Source organism: Oncorhynchus masou, chromosome 12, assembly GCF_036934945.1.
Source record: "Oncorhynchus masou masou isolate Uvic2021 chromosome 12, UVic_Omas_1.1, whole genome shotgun sequence".
Classification (NCBI taxonomy): domain Eukaryota; kingdom Metazoa; phylum Chordata; class Actinopteri; order Salmoniformes; family Salmonidae; genus Oncorhynchus; species Oncorhynchus masou.
Window position 1 is genome coordinate 55,888,939 of NC_088223.1, and position 18,641 is coordinate 55,907,579.

General features: G+C 43.5%; 2 protein-coding genes across 2 annotated transcripts; one reads left to right on the forward strand and one right to left on the reverse strand.

Annotated features, from left to right (window-relative positions):
• The first annotated feature begins 297 nt into the window (after nucleotides 1–297).
• LOC135550469 (fibroblast growth factor 18-like) lies at nucleotides 298–5,717 on the forward strand. Its single transcript, XM_064981311.1, has 5 exons — nucleotides 298–606; nucleotides 1,973–2,012; nucleotides 2,116–2,293; nucleotides 4,570–4,676; nucleotides 4,996–5,717. The coding sequence occupies exons 1-5, from the start codon at nucleotides 575–577 to the stop codon at nucleotides 5,281–5,283; spliced, it is 645 nt and encodes a 214-aa protein (XP_064837383.1). The 5' UTR covers nucleotides 298–574; the 3' UTR covers nucleotides 5,284–5,717.
• Nucleotides 5,718–6,955: 1,238 nt separating this feature from the next.
• LOC135550470 (F-box and WD repeat domain-containing 11-B-like) lies at nucleotides 6,956–18,043 on the reverse strand. The gene is made up of 13 exons (XM_064981312.1): nucleotides 17,936–18,043; nucleotides 16,129–16,191; nucleotides 13,668–13,890; nucleotides 12,243–12,429; nucleotides 11,950–12,040; nucleotides 11,711–11,848; nucleotides 11,389–11,507; nucleotides 11,013–11,262; nucleotides 9,368–9,486; nucleotides 9,114–9,224; nucleotides 8,707–8,785; nucleotides 8,460–8,624; nucleotides 6,956–7,882 (listed from the first exon to the last, which is right to left on the reverse strand). The coding sequence occupies exons 1-12, from the start codon at nucleotides 17,972–17,974 to the stop codon at nucleotides 8,463–8,465; spliced, it is 1,581 nt and encodes a 526-aa protein (XP_064837384.1). The 5' UTR covers nucleotides 17,975–18,043; the 3' UTR covers nucleotides 6,956–7,882; nucleotides 8,460–8,462.
• Between the last annotated feature and the right edge of the window lie 598 nt (nucleotides 18,044–18,641).

Genomic DNA, 18,641 nt, shown 5'->3' on the forward strand with positions numbered 1-18,641 from the left:
CTCTCACTCCCCGAATAGACTTTCCGTGATACTAGGAATGGTTGTTTTTCTGAACGACCATACGTGACAAATTAACATAGATTGTCGGACAAAGAAAAGTGATATACAGAAGAAAGAAAATAAGACAATAGGAACTAATGGACAATGGCAATACAAGTGCAACTGAGTTCTGCGTGTAAAATAAGCCTATTTTACAATTTTCTCATAGAAGCATTGTAGGCATAGCTGTAGAAACATATTAAGTTTTTAAAAAAGGAGGCAAACCTGCGAAAAATCCTATTTCGCCAAACACCTGTCATGATTTCAGAGAATTGAACAAACTGGACATACCCAGCGCGCATTCGCTCAAGTTTTGGCTACATGAAACCATTTTTGCAGAGCAAACCCATTCCCCTCCGCCAGCATTCTAACCGATGTGCTCGGCATGCTCTGCTGATGCCCGCAGGAATTACCGCAGGAGTTGTTGCAGTCCCCCAAACCCTTCTCAAACGAACGGATTACAGACAGTACCAGCTAGAGATCCTCGGTAACGGTGCCTGACTTTTGCTGGCCGGGTAGCTGCGCGGGACGAGAGATGAGTTCCCTCCTCTCTACACTAGTCATGTTGTAAGTTAAATGTGCAGTAACCCTTGATGCGCAACCTAAGGTTTTCTGGAGAGAAATGAATGGAGGTATTGTGCGTGTGTGTGTGTGTGTGTGTGTGTGTGTGTGTGTGTGTGTGTGTGAGCGCACATGTTTCTCTTCATGCATGCTCTGACCATCAGTCCAGCACAGCAGGTGTGGTGTTTCGTACACCGTCATATAGGGTGCATGTTCTCCTTTACCCATTGTAATAATGAAAAACTATTTTCTGAACAGCTAACTGAAATAGAAATGCCATCTGTTTTTCCAATACCAAGTGGTGGTGGAATCTTTTATTTTGTTATCAGTACAATTCCTCTGAGGCTGTTCCACATGGTAGCATATTGCTGTAGCATATTGCTCCTCTGGCCACTCAACCATGTCCCATGACCCAGACACCTCTTTTCATTCTCCCCAGACTGAAAGACCAGACATTTGTCACTGACAGAAGGTCTACTAAGGGGTTATGAATGAATGAGTGGATGTACAGTATGACTGTGCCTTATTGGTGTCTTCGATGGGTGTCTGTGTTTAACAGGATCATGATTTCGTGAAGGGGATTATTAGCAATTAGCTCTTCCCCAAATTAGGGCATCAATCCACTTTAACCAAACCTAAAGCAATTCTGCCAGACTCGTTAACGAATCTTACATTTACAATGACAAATTTGTCCCTGTCACCCCCTTGTATCTCTCAAACTTACTCTCCACTTGGTCAGATTTTTACAGAGGTTTCATCTGAGGTAACACAGAAGTAGAACAAAAGTAGCATTGGAGCCCAGACATCTGTGTGTGCTTTGGGCCAGCTGTAGGCTGCGTTCCAGGCATCCCTACATCTGGACAGCACAGGGGTATGGGGTCCCCTAATGAGCACAAGGCCAGGGGGTACAGGAAGATATGAAAGAACACTCTCTACTGCTAACGTGTCTGCTAATGTTTCTCCTGCTCTTCCCCCTCTTTATTTAAGATGGAGGTCAGCCTTTTTTGTGTGCCGTAATCTATGTATCTATGCATGTGCTGTGTGTGCTGTATTTATACAGGGAGGGATAAGAGATTGACGTGCTTAGATAGATGGCTGGACGGATTAGTGAATATTGATATCCTATTAGCTCATCATAGATATGAGCTGAGCTCAGCAGCTGTCCCTAGAGAGAGACAGCATGGCCACTGTCTGTTGCCGTGATGGTTTTATCTAGAAATGACCTTTTTTGGAGGCATAGAGACAGGTTTAAAATTGGTGGTGGAGACAGAAAAGAGGCAGGAGTGTGGCAGACAGGCTGCTTTTTTATTATTTTGGGATGCAAAAATACCACATATAATCTCAATGCAGATCCATTCTCCCCTTCTCTCAGATCTGTCCAGGCTTTACTGGTGGTCTGCAGCCCCCTGCAGGTAAATGTGTGTATACAATTGTATCCATTATGTTTTCTAATATTCCATTCTTAATAAAGGCTCTCATTCTAACCACATGCCTGTCTGTTTTGTGGTGGCACAGGTCTTAGCGCATGACCATGTTAATTTCAGCGTATACGTGGAGAATCAGACACGGGGTCGAGACGCCATGAGTCGCCGGCAGCACAGAGTGTACCAGCTGTACAGCAGGACAAGTGGCAAACACGTGCAGGTGATGGGGAGGAGAATCAGTGCCAAGGGAGACGATGGGGATAAATATGGTAAGATATAGTACTACTACTTCCTACAATATACAGAACACTCCAATACAAATCAGAATCAACAAGCAATCATTTCCTCTATGTTATCACACCTACAGTACATGGCCCTCAAAATCACGAAGTAGCAACCGGCCAGACAAGCCTATGACACACAGAGAGAAATAGAAAGATGGCGCAGCGGTTGCTGTGTGGTAGACTCAGTCCCGATATCGATAAGGTCATCGATGTCCCATTTACCCCGCTATGTTGCTTTGTTGTAGGGGGGTGGAGGGGGGTTTGGGTAGTGAGAGGGAGTCTAATGTTATTGATTTGGTTTGACCTCTGTATTGTGGCTACATCTATGAACTAATTGCATGTAACAATACCCCCATCCCGTCCTATGTGCTCAATATCTATGCCCTTTCCCACATGACAAAATACTACAGTTTACTATAAAATACTACAGTACTTTATGTATAATTCTGTAGTAAGCTGTACTATACTGTAGAATCCCATACTCCACACTGTAGTATCCATCGATCATGTGTAGTACTTACTATGTAATTTTTTAGTATACTGTAGAATACTATATTTCACACTGTAATATCCCTCAAACACATATAAAACTTACCATATAATGTTGTAGTATACTATACTACACACTGTAGTAGCCCTCGATTATGTAGTGCTTACTATATAATTCTGTAGTATAATGTAAAATACTATAGTACACACTGAAATGTCCCTCAATCATGTGTGGGTCATTCCACGAAAAGGGTGCCTTTTCATGGAAGTAGAAATTATGCACCAATATTTCATTTTAAAAAGCCTGTTATATTCAATGAAGTGCACTTTAATATAGACCAAATAGAGAATAAAGTACATCTTTAATATGAACAAAGGCTTTCTAAAGTGCAAAAATCCAGTATTTTGACACGTCCCTTCGTCAACCCTGTGTCACTTCTAGGACGATTTCAACCCACTTAATCCCTAAAATGTATCCACGTTTCACCATTATTCTAAATGCCTAGTTATTTTTCTGCTTTGACAAAGTCATTTCTGAAGATTATTATTTGTATTCATAATATTAGTGACGCATTTACATCTGTCCCTCATGTTATGGCCAACCCTGTTATGCAAACAATTTACCCCTTTAAAATAATGGACCATTCCACCAAGTTAAATTATTCACAGCAGGTGACATCATTTGGGTTTTCTGAACAGCATGGTGGAAAAGGAAGGAAGTCTTCTCTCTCTTTTTGGTCTATTTATAATTGTTTTATCATCTTTGACTGCGATGGTCGAGTTTAACACATCAACCCTGTAAGCTCAATTCATGTTAGGGAAACTTGAATTTGATTTATCTTTCATCATGCTCTTCACCACATGGGGAGTAATGGCCAATCTTCACCTAAAACCTGTTATCGTCAACCCTGTTAGAGGCCCAACGGTAACTTTATCTGGTTGATATTATATGTGAATTCATTTGTACAAGGGATACTAGATCAATGAGAAAATGTTAGATTTATCTCAAAGATGAGTTTAATAAATAATAGTTAGGCAGTTACATTAGTGTCTGTAACAGGGTTGACAGTGTGGTTCAAGTGCAGATAAAATGCTCTTAGTTCATAGGATTTTAATGCCTGAGATGGGAAAAAGTATTTTTCCGTAGGCTAAAATATATTTAATTTCTTAAAAGTTTGCATGTATCCAAGACACCCATTTCGTGGAACTTAGTAATACGTAGTATAGAATTGTGTAGTATACTGTAGAATACTATTGTAAATACTGTATTATCCACAAAAAACAATGTAGTAAATACTACAGTAATGTCCACAAAAATACTGCAGTTATTTAACAATAGTAGTACTACAGTATTTCATTTGCATATACCCCACCCATTCCCCTCCCACATATTCCAATTTGTGCCACTCACAAGTGAGACACCTACATGCCAAGTATATACCATATATTGTGTTCCCGACAGGTTATAGAAAAGAGCAGAAGCTTTGAACTATCCATTCATACTCCAGTCTTACCGACAGTGTATGATTATTTTAGTATTTATCCAGCAAGTTTCCTCAAGGAGAAAGCCCCCACTTCTGTGTCAAAGACAACACAACAAACACACTATAATGTGCATACTACAGTAAATACTACAGTAATGTCTACAAAAGCACTTCACTGAATACTACAGTACGTAAATATAGTAATACTACAGTATTCATACCATACTATAGCATTTTGTCATGTGGGTTCTTACAATCTGTATTTTTGTGCCTCTGTCTCTTTCCAAGCCCAGCTTGTTGTGGAGGCTGATACCTTTGGAAGTCAGGTGAGAATCCGTGGTAAAGAGACCAACTTCTACCTGTGCATGAACCATCGAGGCAAGCTTGTGGGGAAGGTGAGACAAACACAATTCTAATTCTGACTCTTGCTGCACGTTCCTTTTAATGTATACATTTAAACAACCTGGAGTTATTCCCTTTGCATCTCATATTGACACTACCAGTGCTTGACTTGGGCAGGAGCTTGCTGGGGCAGAGTACCGGTCCCTCAACATGTCTACTGCTTGAGCTCCTGTTCCTTTTATAGAATATTAGCTCAAAAGTATTGTTGAACCCCTGCACCTAAATATAGTTTTGGCAGCCAAAATGAGTACCGGCACATGTTTCAGTCCAAGTCAGACACTGGAAATTATCATATATGTGTGTGTATTTCAGAAGGCTAGTAATCGCAGTGCAGACTGTGTCTTCGTTGAGATGGTGTTGGAGAACCACTATACAGCTCTGATGTCAGCACGCTATACGGGCTGGTACGTGGGCTTCACCAAGAGGGGGCGCCCCAGGAGAGGCCCTCAGACACTGCCCAACCAGCAGGACGTTCACTTCATGAAGCGCCTGCCCCCCGGGGAGCAGCCCGACCTGCAGCCCTTCCGCTTCACCACGGTCAGCAAGAGAAGCAAGAAAGTGAGAGGGACCCGACCCACAGCCACTACAGCACCTACATAGTCAATGCCACACAACATACCCAAATGACTTGACAACTGTCCTCCCCTGTGTGAATTGAATGTAAGGAGTTTGCTGGGCTGAACCCAGGTAAAGACCTAAGTGGTGCATAGTACAATATGTGCATCTAAAGACTTGGAGCTAAACAATCTGACCACATCAGGGAAGATGTTGTCCTTGCCCTTTACCTCCCCATTCCAGAGACAGTGTTGTCTCAAAGACTGTTGAATTACAATGTACAGTGCCAACCATTCTTGTTAGGCCACAGAAGACAGCTATACTCAGTGTTTGTTTCCAGAGGCACTAAAGTTGAGCTGCCAAAGACGACTGAACCATAGCGTTCAATACCGAATATCCGTGTTTTTAACATCCCAAAGACAACTGGTCAACTGTTCAGTACCAAACACCCGAACCACCAAAGGTGACTGTAGCGTGTACCCAACAGAGGGACAGTCAAGGTTTCTCAATGCATTATTTGTCTTCATATGACCTAGGAGCTACTGTTCCTGCCTTTTCACTCAATACAGAAAGCTGCTGTAATATAGTAAGTGCACTATCTTCAGTCTGTCTCGTATGGATATATTTAAGGAGAATTGTTGAAACTATATGCATTTTATTACAATTATTTATTTAACTCGATGGTATGATAGCTGTTTTAGACCAATGGTATTGCCAAATAGAATACAAACATATGGTCCTAAATGTTACCGGTTTGCGATATTGTGTGATACTCATTATCAATATGCTAATCCACAATTGTTTTTCTGTAAAAGAAATGTAAATACTCCGTGTTTGTGGGTTATACAGGAAGAGACTCCTAACCTAACCTTGACATTGTAGACACCATACTCTGGGTCATTGAGGTTCCATAAAAAAAAAGTACAAGTGCCATCTAGTGGTCACTGGAAATGGGAGCATCTGCACAGAACACAATATGTGCCAAACCACAGTTCACTGATTTATCCCTTGGAAAACAAGCTGAGCCTATAGTGACCTTCAATGGAATGCAGCTGCCAATACATAGAATAAATTCTGATCAGGTTAATACGAGTTGAAAACTGAATGGGAAAACCTACACAAACATATCTGGATCAAGGCCTCAACAGCCACACTCATAACCATGTCATTTCCTGCAGCTGGGATGTCTTTCCCAGGCAGGCAGCCTGCACAGCTCAGACATGTGGGCACTAGTACGGAGGAGGGCGGGGCATGAGGTAGTTTCTCACTGCCCAACACCATGAAACATTTTCTTGAGAGAATGTGTGAGGCAGAGAATGGGCTGGACGTGTGTGTGGAGGAATGTGGGTTCCACTGCATTCCTGATCACCCTTTCTGGGTACCAGCATTCCGTCTGCAGACTAACTTTGATCCTCCCCTCTAGACACTACACACACTTTCCAAACACCAATTCAGAGTTAATAATATATCCTAAATTCTCTAGTTTCTTGCCAATTTCCAGAGCCACACTCATTAAACCAAAAAATGTGAAACACACAACACGTCCTGCTTGTCATTTTCAGACCAGGCCTTACTCTCTATATCAAGATTATATTTAATAGACGAGCAATGGGAGGTTGACTTCAAATGAGTGGTGGTTTGGTCTGTACATACAGTACCGATGGCATAGATGCATGATACTGAACAAGTACATTACTCACACTCTGGTTTACACTCCTTCACATTCAAGTACTTTATTCTTATGTTGTTTTTTTTCCTTTAAAAAAAATCTTTTCAATATACAACACCATTTTAGACAAGACAATTCTGTTTACAACTAATTTCAGCTCAGTAAGGGGTCATTCAGAACCTAGACAGGCAGCAAGAGGGGGGGACAGAACAGGACAGAGGGAGAATAAGTGAAAGACAAACGCAGGGTAGAGAACTAAGGATGAGAGGGGGTGAATTTGAGAGGGGTTTGGAGAGAAGAAATTCTTAGCACACTAACAAACTAAATTGGGTCAAAAATAAAAAAATATTTAGAAAAAAACTTAAATAGGTCACTAGCTCACTGTTGTCCCATCACTTATCCATGCAGTACTGTCTTCAGGGGGGAAAAAAACATCAGCTCTCTTCCACAATTTTTTTTTTACCAAACAAAATGAGAAAATAACAAGATAGATATGTCCTTGGTGCCCAAAGGGGCGGGCCTGAGGCATCTGTCACTCAGTCTGGATGAAGAGCCCCGTTGAGTTGAGCCCCGGCCCTGCCTCCTTCCTTCCTTTCCTCCCCAGGGCATCTTTAACAGGCCGTTTCCAACCCTCTTTCTCCATTCCTCCAGCCATTCAGTTCAGATTCCTTCATGTCCATGTCTGTTACTCGGTCTTGGGTGACCAGAGTAAGGGGAGCTGGGCCTTAGAGTGTGACCTAGTAGACTCCGCTTTGTGTGCATGTTTGTGTGGGATTTGGTTGGGGTGGGGGTGTAAGGGGCAATGTGTTTGAGCACCGAAGGCCCAATGAGGGCGGGACGACCCCTCCACACGAACACCAGGAGGAGGACAGAGATGATGCAGCGAGGATGATGGAGTGGGAAGTGACCTCTGACCCTGGCACATTGACTTGGCCATTAGGACTGTCCCCGCACACACATCACATTCCACCGGGCCTGCCATGCAGAGAGAAAAACACTCAGCACACTATGCAAGTAATCCTGTAGATGTGTTCAATTTAGGTCAGGAGTACCACCTCCAAGCAAAGAATGAAGTTAGAGTTGTAAATGAGCTGCAGTGCTTACCCCCCCTCCCCCCTTTGGTAGTTAAAAGAAAAAAGGGTGGGAGGCTTAAAGATTGAGTCAGCAATGCAGAAAGTAAACAGCAATTTCAGGTCAACTGAAGCCCACCCATATGCACAGTGTGCAGCATCTTGCATCACAATCCTACTTCCACTATTGATCCTGTACGGGTGTAACTTAATTTATTTGCCTGTAGGAAAAAGTGTATGTGGGGTGGGGGGGGTGGGGCTGATTAATCATATATTTGTTTTTGTATGAATCTGGCCTGCAAAATATAGAAAGATGTGCTTGCTTACTTATCTTAACTACCGAAAAGCCACACAATTTGAATCAGAGCATCTTGTTCATTAAAAATATCACTTTAGTTTGTTGTATTCATTCCTATTGTGTGTAAGTTCTGGTGAGTGTATGCAGGCACATACTTCTGACAGTGTGTGAAAGTCGTGTGTACCTGCTATCTGGAGATGTATGTATACGTGCGAGAGGGCGACCTGCCCTCAGTCTGTCCATTGGTCGACACGTTCAGGAAGTCCCAGATGAGGATAGTGTCGTCATGGGAACTGCTGATGATCTGGAATTCATCAAACTGTAGCCGGAATACACGCCCAGAGTGCTCCTGAAAGACGGTCAAATTCATTAGTATCCTCTACAATAACCATTATCTCCACCATCATGCTCTAGATCCAAGCTAAACTCACCACCAGTGTGCGCAGACAGAGGGTGCTGGCAGGGGCACGAGGGTCCAGAGCAGCTTGTAAGTCCCATACTTTGATTTTACTACAAAGGAACAGCACAGGCGCGCACACCCTCTTAACATCATAATGGAAACAACACAATAGTATTCATGTCTTGTCAGTGGATACCGCTGGAGGACCTCATACTCCGGCCTATAAAAGTTTGACTAACAGCCTAACAAATTCACTCATTAACAGGCCGAGGCCAGGATGGGGGGGGAATCAGGAGTCTGAGATCAGCAGTGAGAGAATAACAAGGATTAACAGAGGCCAAGTGCAGGATTAGAGTGAGGGAATAAAGCCATTAACAGGCAGATCTCCATTAGTAGTGAGAGATCAGCTCAGCCACAGTGAGATGAACCCTCCCTTACCCATCGTAGGCTCCGCTAACGATCCTTTTGTTGTCGAAGCGAATGCAACGGACCAACTCCTCATGGCCTTCCAATACCCGCAAACATGCCCCGCACTCAATATCCCACAACCTGAGGAGAGAGAATCCGTGTTAGTTTAGTAACATTTGACAAAATAGTCATGACAAAGCACGTTTATCTCCCGGTTACAGATTCTATAAATATAGACCAGTAAGAAACACCCAGAAGAATATTCCACCCTCAAACACACTCACCGGATAGTGTTGTCCGAGGAGCCGCTGACCACTAGTCTGTCTCTGTACTGCAGACAGGCAATGCCTCTCTTATGGCCATTCAGCGTACGTACAAACTCACACGTACTGGTGCTCCACACCTGGAGGGGCGTCAAGGCAAAAACACACCACCCAGAGGTCAACACACACACACAAAAAAAAGAGGCATTTAGCCTAAATAATCCTTCATGTCAACACTAACAGTTTTTACTTTTGAAATCTCTTCCTTCCTGTTTTCCTTCATTAGAATGCTTCTGTACTAGACCCGACAATGAAGCTGCTGAGAACAGTCTGCAGCCAGACCTATAATCCAGCTGTACACCTCTGTCTTCACACACACACACACACGTCAGAGTGACACTGTGGAGCTGCATGAAAACATGAATGTAAACACAAAGGTATAACAGTGATACACATTTAGGGGTGTCGAGTAACACTCCCTCTCCCAAACACAGATATTGCAGTCTGCCGTCCCTCCCTTATTACTTGGGGAATGTTTTCCGAGAGCTGGGGCGTAGTGTGCGGGAGACGGCTCGGTACGGAATGCCTTGGCCTGTCTCCCAGGGCGATGGGTGGGCTAGCCAGGGTCTCTTTGTTCCTGGGATCCTGGCTGCCCACAAATCCACCGTCTGGAATACGGGGAGGTACTGGGGAGCTGGGGATGAGACTGGGGTTGGGGCTGAGACGAGACAGACATGCAGGTCCACAGTTTAGCCCCAGGAAGAGACAAAACGTCAGCTCTGGACTCTGGGTTCAGTCAGTGCTTCCCACAGCAGGCCTCTCACTCTGGGCAAACTCAAGCTCTATGCTGCCCTCTACTGGACATGTTGCACAACTGAACTCAACCAGAATGAGAGGATTTGGTAGGGGACACTTGATAGGTGTGGCTGGCTTGTATTTTGCATTTCAAGTATCTTCTGTGAATGAACAATGACAAGCAGTGATGGGGAAGATAACTAGCTTTTGATTAAAACCACCATGGTCATGCAGAGCAGGGGGAGAGAACTGAAGCCACTCATGTATCATTCTAGCTCACAGGAAGATAAACACACACTAGCCAAGAAATCAAAGCCCGGCTGAATAACGCTGGTTGTGTATTCAGTAGACTCCGCTAAAGCAATGTATAGTCATTCCTTTTGTGTGGTTCAGTGTGCTGAAGGATCATTCAGACAGACATGAACCAAGTTGATGCCAAATGGTTGTCTTTGCAAGATCTGCAACATCCACAGGCAGCAGATCTCTACAGCAAATAAGGCAACACTTTTTTTTGTTATATAATAAAGACTTAAGATCAAGATGCACAGGATCCAGTGTGTTGGACATGCTAAGAATGTCTCAAGAAAGGATCCCTAAAAAGTTGCTCTCTGGAAAATACAAGGCAGGCAGACCAAAGACAACATGGCAACAGACTGGTGGCTGAGCTGGATCTCTCATGGTACAGGACCCAAGCTACAGCAAAAAGACTGTAGTGGCAGAGGTTGTTGCGGCCTTAGTCTTCTTTGGCCCTAGTGGGATCTAAGTTAGTAAGTCTTGTGCCACTACAAAAGTACTAGAACATATGCTTGTTGAGATGTTGCCATGCTTGAGGCTCTCGTGAGTTGACCTTCGGTCATCGGGGCAAACTTGCCTTGATGGTACGGTCACCGGACGCTGACACAATGTACTTGTCGTCAAAGTCCACCACGTTGACCGCTGCTCTATGGCCGACCAGCACGCGGCGCAGACTGATGTCTGTGGGCGAGGCCATGTCCCACACGGCGATGGAACGGTCCTTCGAGCACGTCACCATCAGACCGTTACAGAATCGCAAGTGGAGAACCGCCTCGTTGTGGTGGATCAGAGTGTTCAGCACCTCCCCAGTGTTCACATCCCACACCCTGAGACACCGAGAGAGATCATCAATATCCGTCAAACACAACATACCACATGCCTCTTGAATTAAATAAGCTTTGGAGCTTCATGGAGCATGGGTAAGAAGGCAGAGCGGGAGAGGAGTTGCTGACCTGACGGTGGAGTCTGAGGACCCGGTGACGATGACCCTCTCATCATACTGCAGACACAACACTGAACCTGTATGACCCGTCAAGATCTTCAGACACTCCAGAGACTGCTTGTCCCAGATCTACACAGAAACAGAGGGGGAGAAATTCACACAAAATCATATTTATCAAACTAAATGTACTATGCGTTGCATTGACACATTGTAAGAAGCTTTCTTGTTATACAATATCCATATTTAGAAATCGTGTATTCAAAATATCCAGTAGACATTAGAGTACACCCGCCCCCCCCACTCTTCAATCAACATCAAACAAGAACGCCGACCTTGATGGAGTTGTCTCTGAGGCCGCTGATGATCTTGTCGTCGTCATACTGCAGACAGTAAACCCCCTTACTGTTCTCTGAGCGACACTGGATCCGCTGCAGATTGTGCCGACCACATCTCCAGTTGGCCTCAATTGTCTAAAGAGAGCCGGGGGGGGGGGTGAAACGGGAAACACAGGAAAGATCAGTGAGAAGAGAGGGAGGTTGAAGGGGACAAGGGGAGCAGCAGAAACACTCACCTCTATGTCCTGGATGATTTTGGGGTACAGGGAGCGGTAGTAGGAATTTGGTGGGACTTCTGTGGTTCGATTCTTGAACAGGTACTTTTCCCTAGAAGAGAGAACACATTCAATTATTTATTTTTTTAAAAGACCAAATATACTCATCTCAACAACATCAATTGTCTTTTCCTAAGGTGAAGTTACTTGGATACATTCTATTATGTCGATTGTTGAGAACAGTTATTGATCCATTCTACTGGTGATCTGAATGAAACTCATTGCGATTCAGGGTGATCCCAGTCTGTACTCACCACTGGTGCCTCTCTGACAGGCCTTTCCAGAGGGGGTCTGTACGGACCATACGCTCTATGAGTTTCTTCCACAGCATGCCCTCCGAGATGACCCTCTGCCACTCCTTACACACCAGCTCTGCCGAGCACAGCGAGCGCGCGTCCAGGAAAGACAGGATGTTCTCCGCTATGTGGTCCAGACCCTGAGCTAGAACCACAAGGAGTAGAAGTACTCATGTAATTGTGAATGTGTGGATGAACTGAGCCTGGGGTGTGTTCATTAGTCAGATGCCGCAGCAAACAATTGCAAAATGTGTAGCCTAATGAAAAGGTTTTGCCCACGTAAATGAGTTTATTGGACAAATCCAGGTAGGTCCCTACCGGTTTCAGTAGCTTCAGTTTGGTTCCTAGTCAATATACACCCCTCTAAAGTGGTTTCCTTTGGAGCATTTACTGGTGGCGAGGTAGAAGTTATATTGGTTGTGGTATATTCCGTATAAGCGCACTCATTTTAGGGATGTGACAAATGGACAGTTTTGTGTTTAAAACAGACATTTTTGTATCAGTTTTCCTTTAAGAGAAAATGCCCAAATTCTACTTCAATTCACAACGCAGAGTAATGGACTTATTACATATGGCCGGGCAATGAAGTTATATCTACCAAGGTCATATTATTGAAAGCACCTCGGCTACGACATATTTGGTTGTCTAAGGGTACACTACGGCTTTTTAAATGCCGACATGAAACCCCCTCTAAAGATCGTTTCAAAGTGCCCCCTGAACTGGTATTTTTCTGTAAAGGAATGACGCTTCTGAAGCAGGACTCACATCCATCACTAGGAGACCATAACTGTCAATCAAATAACCGAGCTGCCTGCGCGCAGACCACTGACTCCTAAAAAAGTACTTTAAGGTTTGTTAAATACCGTGACTTACCAAGGTGTTTAGTAGAAAGAAAACATCTTCCGCTAAACTGAGACTGTTCTCGGAAGAACGGCAACTAATCAAACACACGCATCTTTCATAGCGAAGTAGCAAGGGACGGAGAGAGAGGGGAGGGGCACAGTACAGGCAGGTCGGCCACTTGGCAGGCAGTCAGAACAGAGCACTAGGCCTATCTATCGGCAATCAAAAGATGTATCTCTCAATGGCATGCTCCATTTTGTAATTTCTTGGCTGGCAGGGCATATGATCAATGAATAGACAAGGATATTATACACGCAACAGACCGAAGCCTGAACACACAATCGCCTCATTAGCAAAGAGAAAGAGCAGGTGAGCCAGCTGCACTGTGATTTAAAATGTCTGAAAATATTAAAAGACATCATTTTTCCATTTGGGATTGGATCCCAATTTGGTTTAAACATTTTCGCATTCACCCCCTTAATATAATACATGACGAGGCCATGCTAACAAAGTAATATCTAACTGCAGTGTGAACCATACCTGGCAGTGCAGTGATGAAGTCCCTTTGGAGCATGGGTTTGAGGTAGGAGTTGATGTGGCCGTGTTGGTAGTGGCACATGCGTGAAATCAGGTGTTCCACAAACTCCACCTGGTCAGCCTCAGACCACTGGTCAAACAGCTGGATGCACACGTCCTTCTCCTTCTCATAGTTCCCTTCCGATGGCCGCTTCCTTGAGCCCGTCATAGGACCATTGGTGATCGTCTGAACACAGAAATGAAACGGTTATAAAACCATCAGTCCACAGTGGTGTGTACTGTAAAATGTTTGGACTCGTCAGAGCTTCAGTCGACATGGATCTCGTCAAATGAGCGACAGGCTTTGGGCCTTGATAAAGCTCGTCAGTGTACAGAACTCTATGGGCCGGTTCCCGGACAATCTCTAGAGTATTCTTTTAAGTCCAGTACTAGAATGAATGTACAGTTGAAGTCGGAAGTTCACATACATTTAAACTCAGTTTCACAACTCCTGATCTTTAATCCTAGTAAAAATCCCCTGTCTTGGGGCAATTAGGATCACTATTTTATTTTAAGAACGTAAAATGTCAGAATAATAGTAGAGAATTATTTATTTCAGCTTTTATTTCTTCCATCACATTCCCAGTAGGTCAGAAGTTTACATACACTCAATTAGTATTTGGTAGCATTGCCTTTAAATTGTTTAACTTGGGTCAAACGTTTTGTGTAGCCTTACACAAGCTTCCCACAATTAGTTGGGTGAATTTTGGCCCATTCCTCCTGACAGAGCTGGTGTAACAGAGTCAGGTTTGTAGGCCTCCTTGCTCGCACAAGCTTTTTCTGTTCTACCCACAAATTTTCTAATGGGATTGAGGTCATGGCTTTGTGATGGCCACTTCAATACCTTGACTTTGCTGTACTTAAGCAATTTTGCCACAACTTTGGAAGTCTGCTTGTGGTCATTGTCCATTTGGAAGACCCATTTGCGACCAAGCTTAAACTTCCTGACTGATGTCTTGAGATGTTGCTTCAATATATCCACGTAATTTTCCTGCCTCAATGCGATCTATTTTGTGAAGTGCACCAGTCCCTCCTGCAGCAAAGCACCCCCACAACATGCTGATGCCACCCCCGTGCTTCACGGTTGGGATGGTGTTCTTTGGCTTGCAATCCTCCCCCTTTTTTCTCTAAATTTAATAATGGTCATCATTGCCAAAAAGTAAAAATTTGGTTTCATCAGACCAGAGGACATTTCTCCAAAAAGTACAATCTTTGTCCCCATGTGCAGTTGTAAACCGTAGTCTGGCTATATGGCGGTTTTGGAGCTGTGGCTTCTTCCTTGCTGAGCGGCCTTTCAGGTTATGTCGATATAGGACTCATTTTTACTGTGGATATAGATATCAAATCAAATTTATTTATATAGCCCTTCGTACATCAGCTGATATCTCAAAGTGCTGTACAGAAACCCAGCCTAAAACCCCAAACAGCAAGCAATGCAGGTGTAGAAGCACGATACTTATGTACCTGTTTCCTCCAGCATCTTCCAAGGGTCCTTTGCTGTTGTTCTGGGATTGATTTGCACTTTGAGCACCAAAGTACGTTCACCTCTAGGAGACGTTTCCTTCCTAAGCGGTATGATGGCTACGTGGTCCCATGGTGTTATTACTTAAGTACTATAGTTTGTACAGATGAACGTGGAATGTTCAGGCGTTTGGAAATTGCTCCCAAGGATGAACCAGATTTGTGGACTTGTCTTAGCTGATTTCTTTTGATTTTCCCATGTCGTCAAGCAAAGAGGTGCTGAGTTTGAAGGTAGGCCTTGAAATTCATCCACAGGTACACCTCCAATTGACTCAAATAATGTCAATTAGCCTATCAGACCAGGCCATGACATAATCTTCTGGAATTTTCCAAGCTGTTTAAAGAAACAGTCAACTTAGTGTATGTAAACATTTGACCCACTGGAATTGCGCTACAGTGAATTATAAGTGAAATGATCTGTCTGTAAACAATTGTTGGAAAAATTACTTGTGTCATGCAAAGTAGATGTCCCAACCGTCTTGCCAAAACTATAGTTTGATAACAAGAAATTTGTGGAGTGGTTGAAAAATTTGTTTGAAAATGACTCCAACCTAAGTGTATGTAAACTTCCAACCTCAACTGTATGTCTGGGAAACTGGCTTTATATAATGAATCTGGCTTTGGTGTGTGGATTGCCTCTTCAAATTGCCATGACGTTGTGCTCGGAGAAAGGTTTTTGATGACACTGTAGTCTGGCATTAGTACCCACACTGCCCACTGGAAACCACAACGAGATTGTCAATATTGATGGCACAAGGCACACCTTAAAGATAATTATGAAGACATAAAAATGGGAGAGACGCTAACGGGTTATACATGTGTTTTTTGGAGGTGGACTAGGCTAATATACTGCCATTACGCGTTGGTGACTGTCTGGCCGTGGACCCATGGTCTGTTGCCTCACCTTGAACACTATGATCTTCTTTGATGAGAGGTCATCTGTCTGGGAGTCCATGAAAGTGGTGTTCTGAGGGGGAGAGGCCATTGGTAAATCAAGAGACATTAATTAACATAAACACAGCCAGTCCAAACCTTCTGGCCCAAAATGTACAACATCCAATGTACCATGGGGGACCAATTACAATGCCAGCAGGCTTGTCATCATTTCTCATCTGAAGAAGCAGTCAGTCAAAGTAAGCTAATTGTTTAAGCATGGGGGACTGGGTTCAACATTGATATGCATTAGGTATTAGCAGAGGCTTGGGTTTGAAGAGGGAGGGAGGAATCCATGGCTTGTCAACAGCTGCCCCTTATTCAGACCCGCAAAGCCATGTCAATCTGACATGTATTCAGAAGATTGACATGAAATCTGATAAAGAAATCTGACCTTATAGGGTTGGCTGTGAGAGGTAACACCAGATGGTATGATAATTCCATTTAAAACAGTCCCGGCTGTGTCTAAATGTGATCAGCTTTTGTGTCCTCCTAGGAGAATGTGGGCATGTTTGTTTGGGGCAACAGATTATCTACAACTGAACCTAAACACATGCAGTCATTTTTATTTAGCTGACATTACTCCTGCCTGTATCAACATTAAGTGATTGTGCCATATGCCACAAGCCTAGATTGGCACGCTTTGTCCAATACAGAAGCATATGACTAGGATGCTAACGTTACTTTGCAAGACAGCCAGTGACATTATGTGATAGCAAATCTTTGCCCATATGTCACTGGCTAAGGTGACAAAACAGAACACTGTCTGGAACAAAATGCACCGATGTAGTAGCTACGTTAACAAGATAATCGGCTGACATTAATCTACGGATGGCTAAATCAAAAATAGCGTCACGATAGTTACCCATCATAATTGTATCTAACATTACGTTCATTTCTGAATAGCTAACCTGTCTACCTGGCCTTTTTGCCTGACGAGATTGTCATACTGACTTGTTAGCTAGCGTTACCTACTCAGAAAATGTAGACAAAACTCCAGCTGTTTGCTTCGAACATATCAAACATAATTACTTGTTTATTACGCAAGTTAACGTCAGCACTTCCTCTAGAGTTTATGTCATTGTGAATCAGTGGCGTTTCGAGATGCTTAGTGTTCGGTAATGGACAGAGTGGGGAGTGCCTCTTTTAGCTAACGTTATAAATATATTTATCTATGTGCGTGGTTGACAATCAGGGTAGTTATGTACCTAGTCGGCTAACAAGAAATAGTTAGCCAATGGTTGGCGCTCAAGAAACAGTACACATTTATCGGAAACCTAACTTTGTTTAACCTGGAAAGCTTGTGGCTAACTTGGAGTCGGACAAATGGCGCAGCGGCGACGCAGTGAGATCCAATCGCCTAGCTAGTTCCTTTGCTAGTTAACTGGTTAGCATGTAAGTATTTAAAGACGGGGCCACTTCCCGGCCCTTTCTCGTACTAGCAGACTCACTCCTCGTCCTGTCGACCTCTACCATTCGGATGACAATCATTACCTTCCCAATCATTTCCAAAATCATTATGGTGTTACCTAGAATAATTACAAACATGAGCCACGGGTTAATGTTAGATCAGACATCGGGCCCTCCCTCTACTCGCTAGGTAGCGAACGGTACTACTAGCTAATGTTAGCTAGGCATATTCTATTTTGTATGTCATCTCGGCTCTCCCGTTTGTTCAAAATCGTTTCGATCGGTTCTACTCGAGTGTTAATACAATATTACGCACTCCGACATCGATATTATGGGGCAGAAAGTAATCATCCAATCCCAAAACTCACCATCAGCTCCAACGTTTTGTCCTCCATCTCCGGCTCCATATTGTTGCTCCCCGAAACTCGCTCGCTGCGAAAATGGAAACCCAGCCCTGAGTCGGCGACGGGCCGCAGATCGAATGACGTCACAGGACACAACTGGTTCGGGGGTGGGTTCACTGAAGCATAGACTTACTTGGTTGGTCGAGAAATTATAAAGAAGGTATTATCATTCTGTGGTTGGCTCTTTTCTGCTGCTAAGGGAAAGAGGTTGTGCTTGTTCGAGGGTCGACTTCCGCCAGGTGCTGCTCAGATGATCTGATCTACAAATCACCTCCACTTGCAAAAGACTGATTACAACAGTTCATGATGTAAAGATTAGCAAATCTACACTGTGTCTAGAATTGGGAAAGTGATCATTACAATTATATTGAAAGTTAGATTATAAATGGGCTTCCCTTGATGCATCCCACTAGCTAATTACTGTTATATTGGCACGGGCTGGATATAAATATGTCACGTAACTTTCCCGTTTAACAGCGAAGAGAATAGTGTACTTGTCACTGGATGTACCAAGACATTCAATACACTAAAATTCCTGTTGGAAAAAAATGCAAAGGGTAATATTTACTTTGTGTATACTAAATAAGCCCTGAATCAAACAGAACGCACCTGCAGTCACACGAAAGTCATATATATACACTGCTCAAAAAATAAAGGGAACACTAAAATA

Coding starts and splice junctions, on each gene's coding strand:
- LOC135550470 (XM_064981312.1), bottom strand. CDS start 17,974: ATGGAGCCGGAGATGGAGGACAAAACGTTGGAGCTGATG. Junction 13,891..16,128: donor AGAAGATCATAGTGTTCAAG/GTGAGGCAACAG, acceptor TTCTGTGTTCAG/ACGATCACCAATGGTCCTAT. Junction 9,487..11,012: donor CCGGTGACCGTACCATCAAG/GCAAGTTTGCCC, acceptor ACGCCCCTCCAG/GTGTGGAGCACCAGTACGTG.
- LOC135550469 (XM_064981311.1), top strand. CDS start 575: ATGAGTTCCCTCCTCTCTACACTAGTCATGTT. Junction 2,013..2,115: donor TGGTCTGCAGCCCCCTGCAG/GTAAATGTGTGT, acceptor GTGGTGGCACAG/GTCTTAGCGCATGACCATGT. Junction 2,294..4,569: donor AGACGATGGGGATAAATATG/GTAAGATATAGT, acceptor TCTCTTTCCAAG/CCCAGCTTGTTGTGGAGGCT.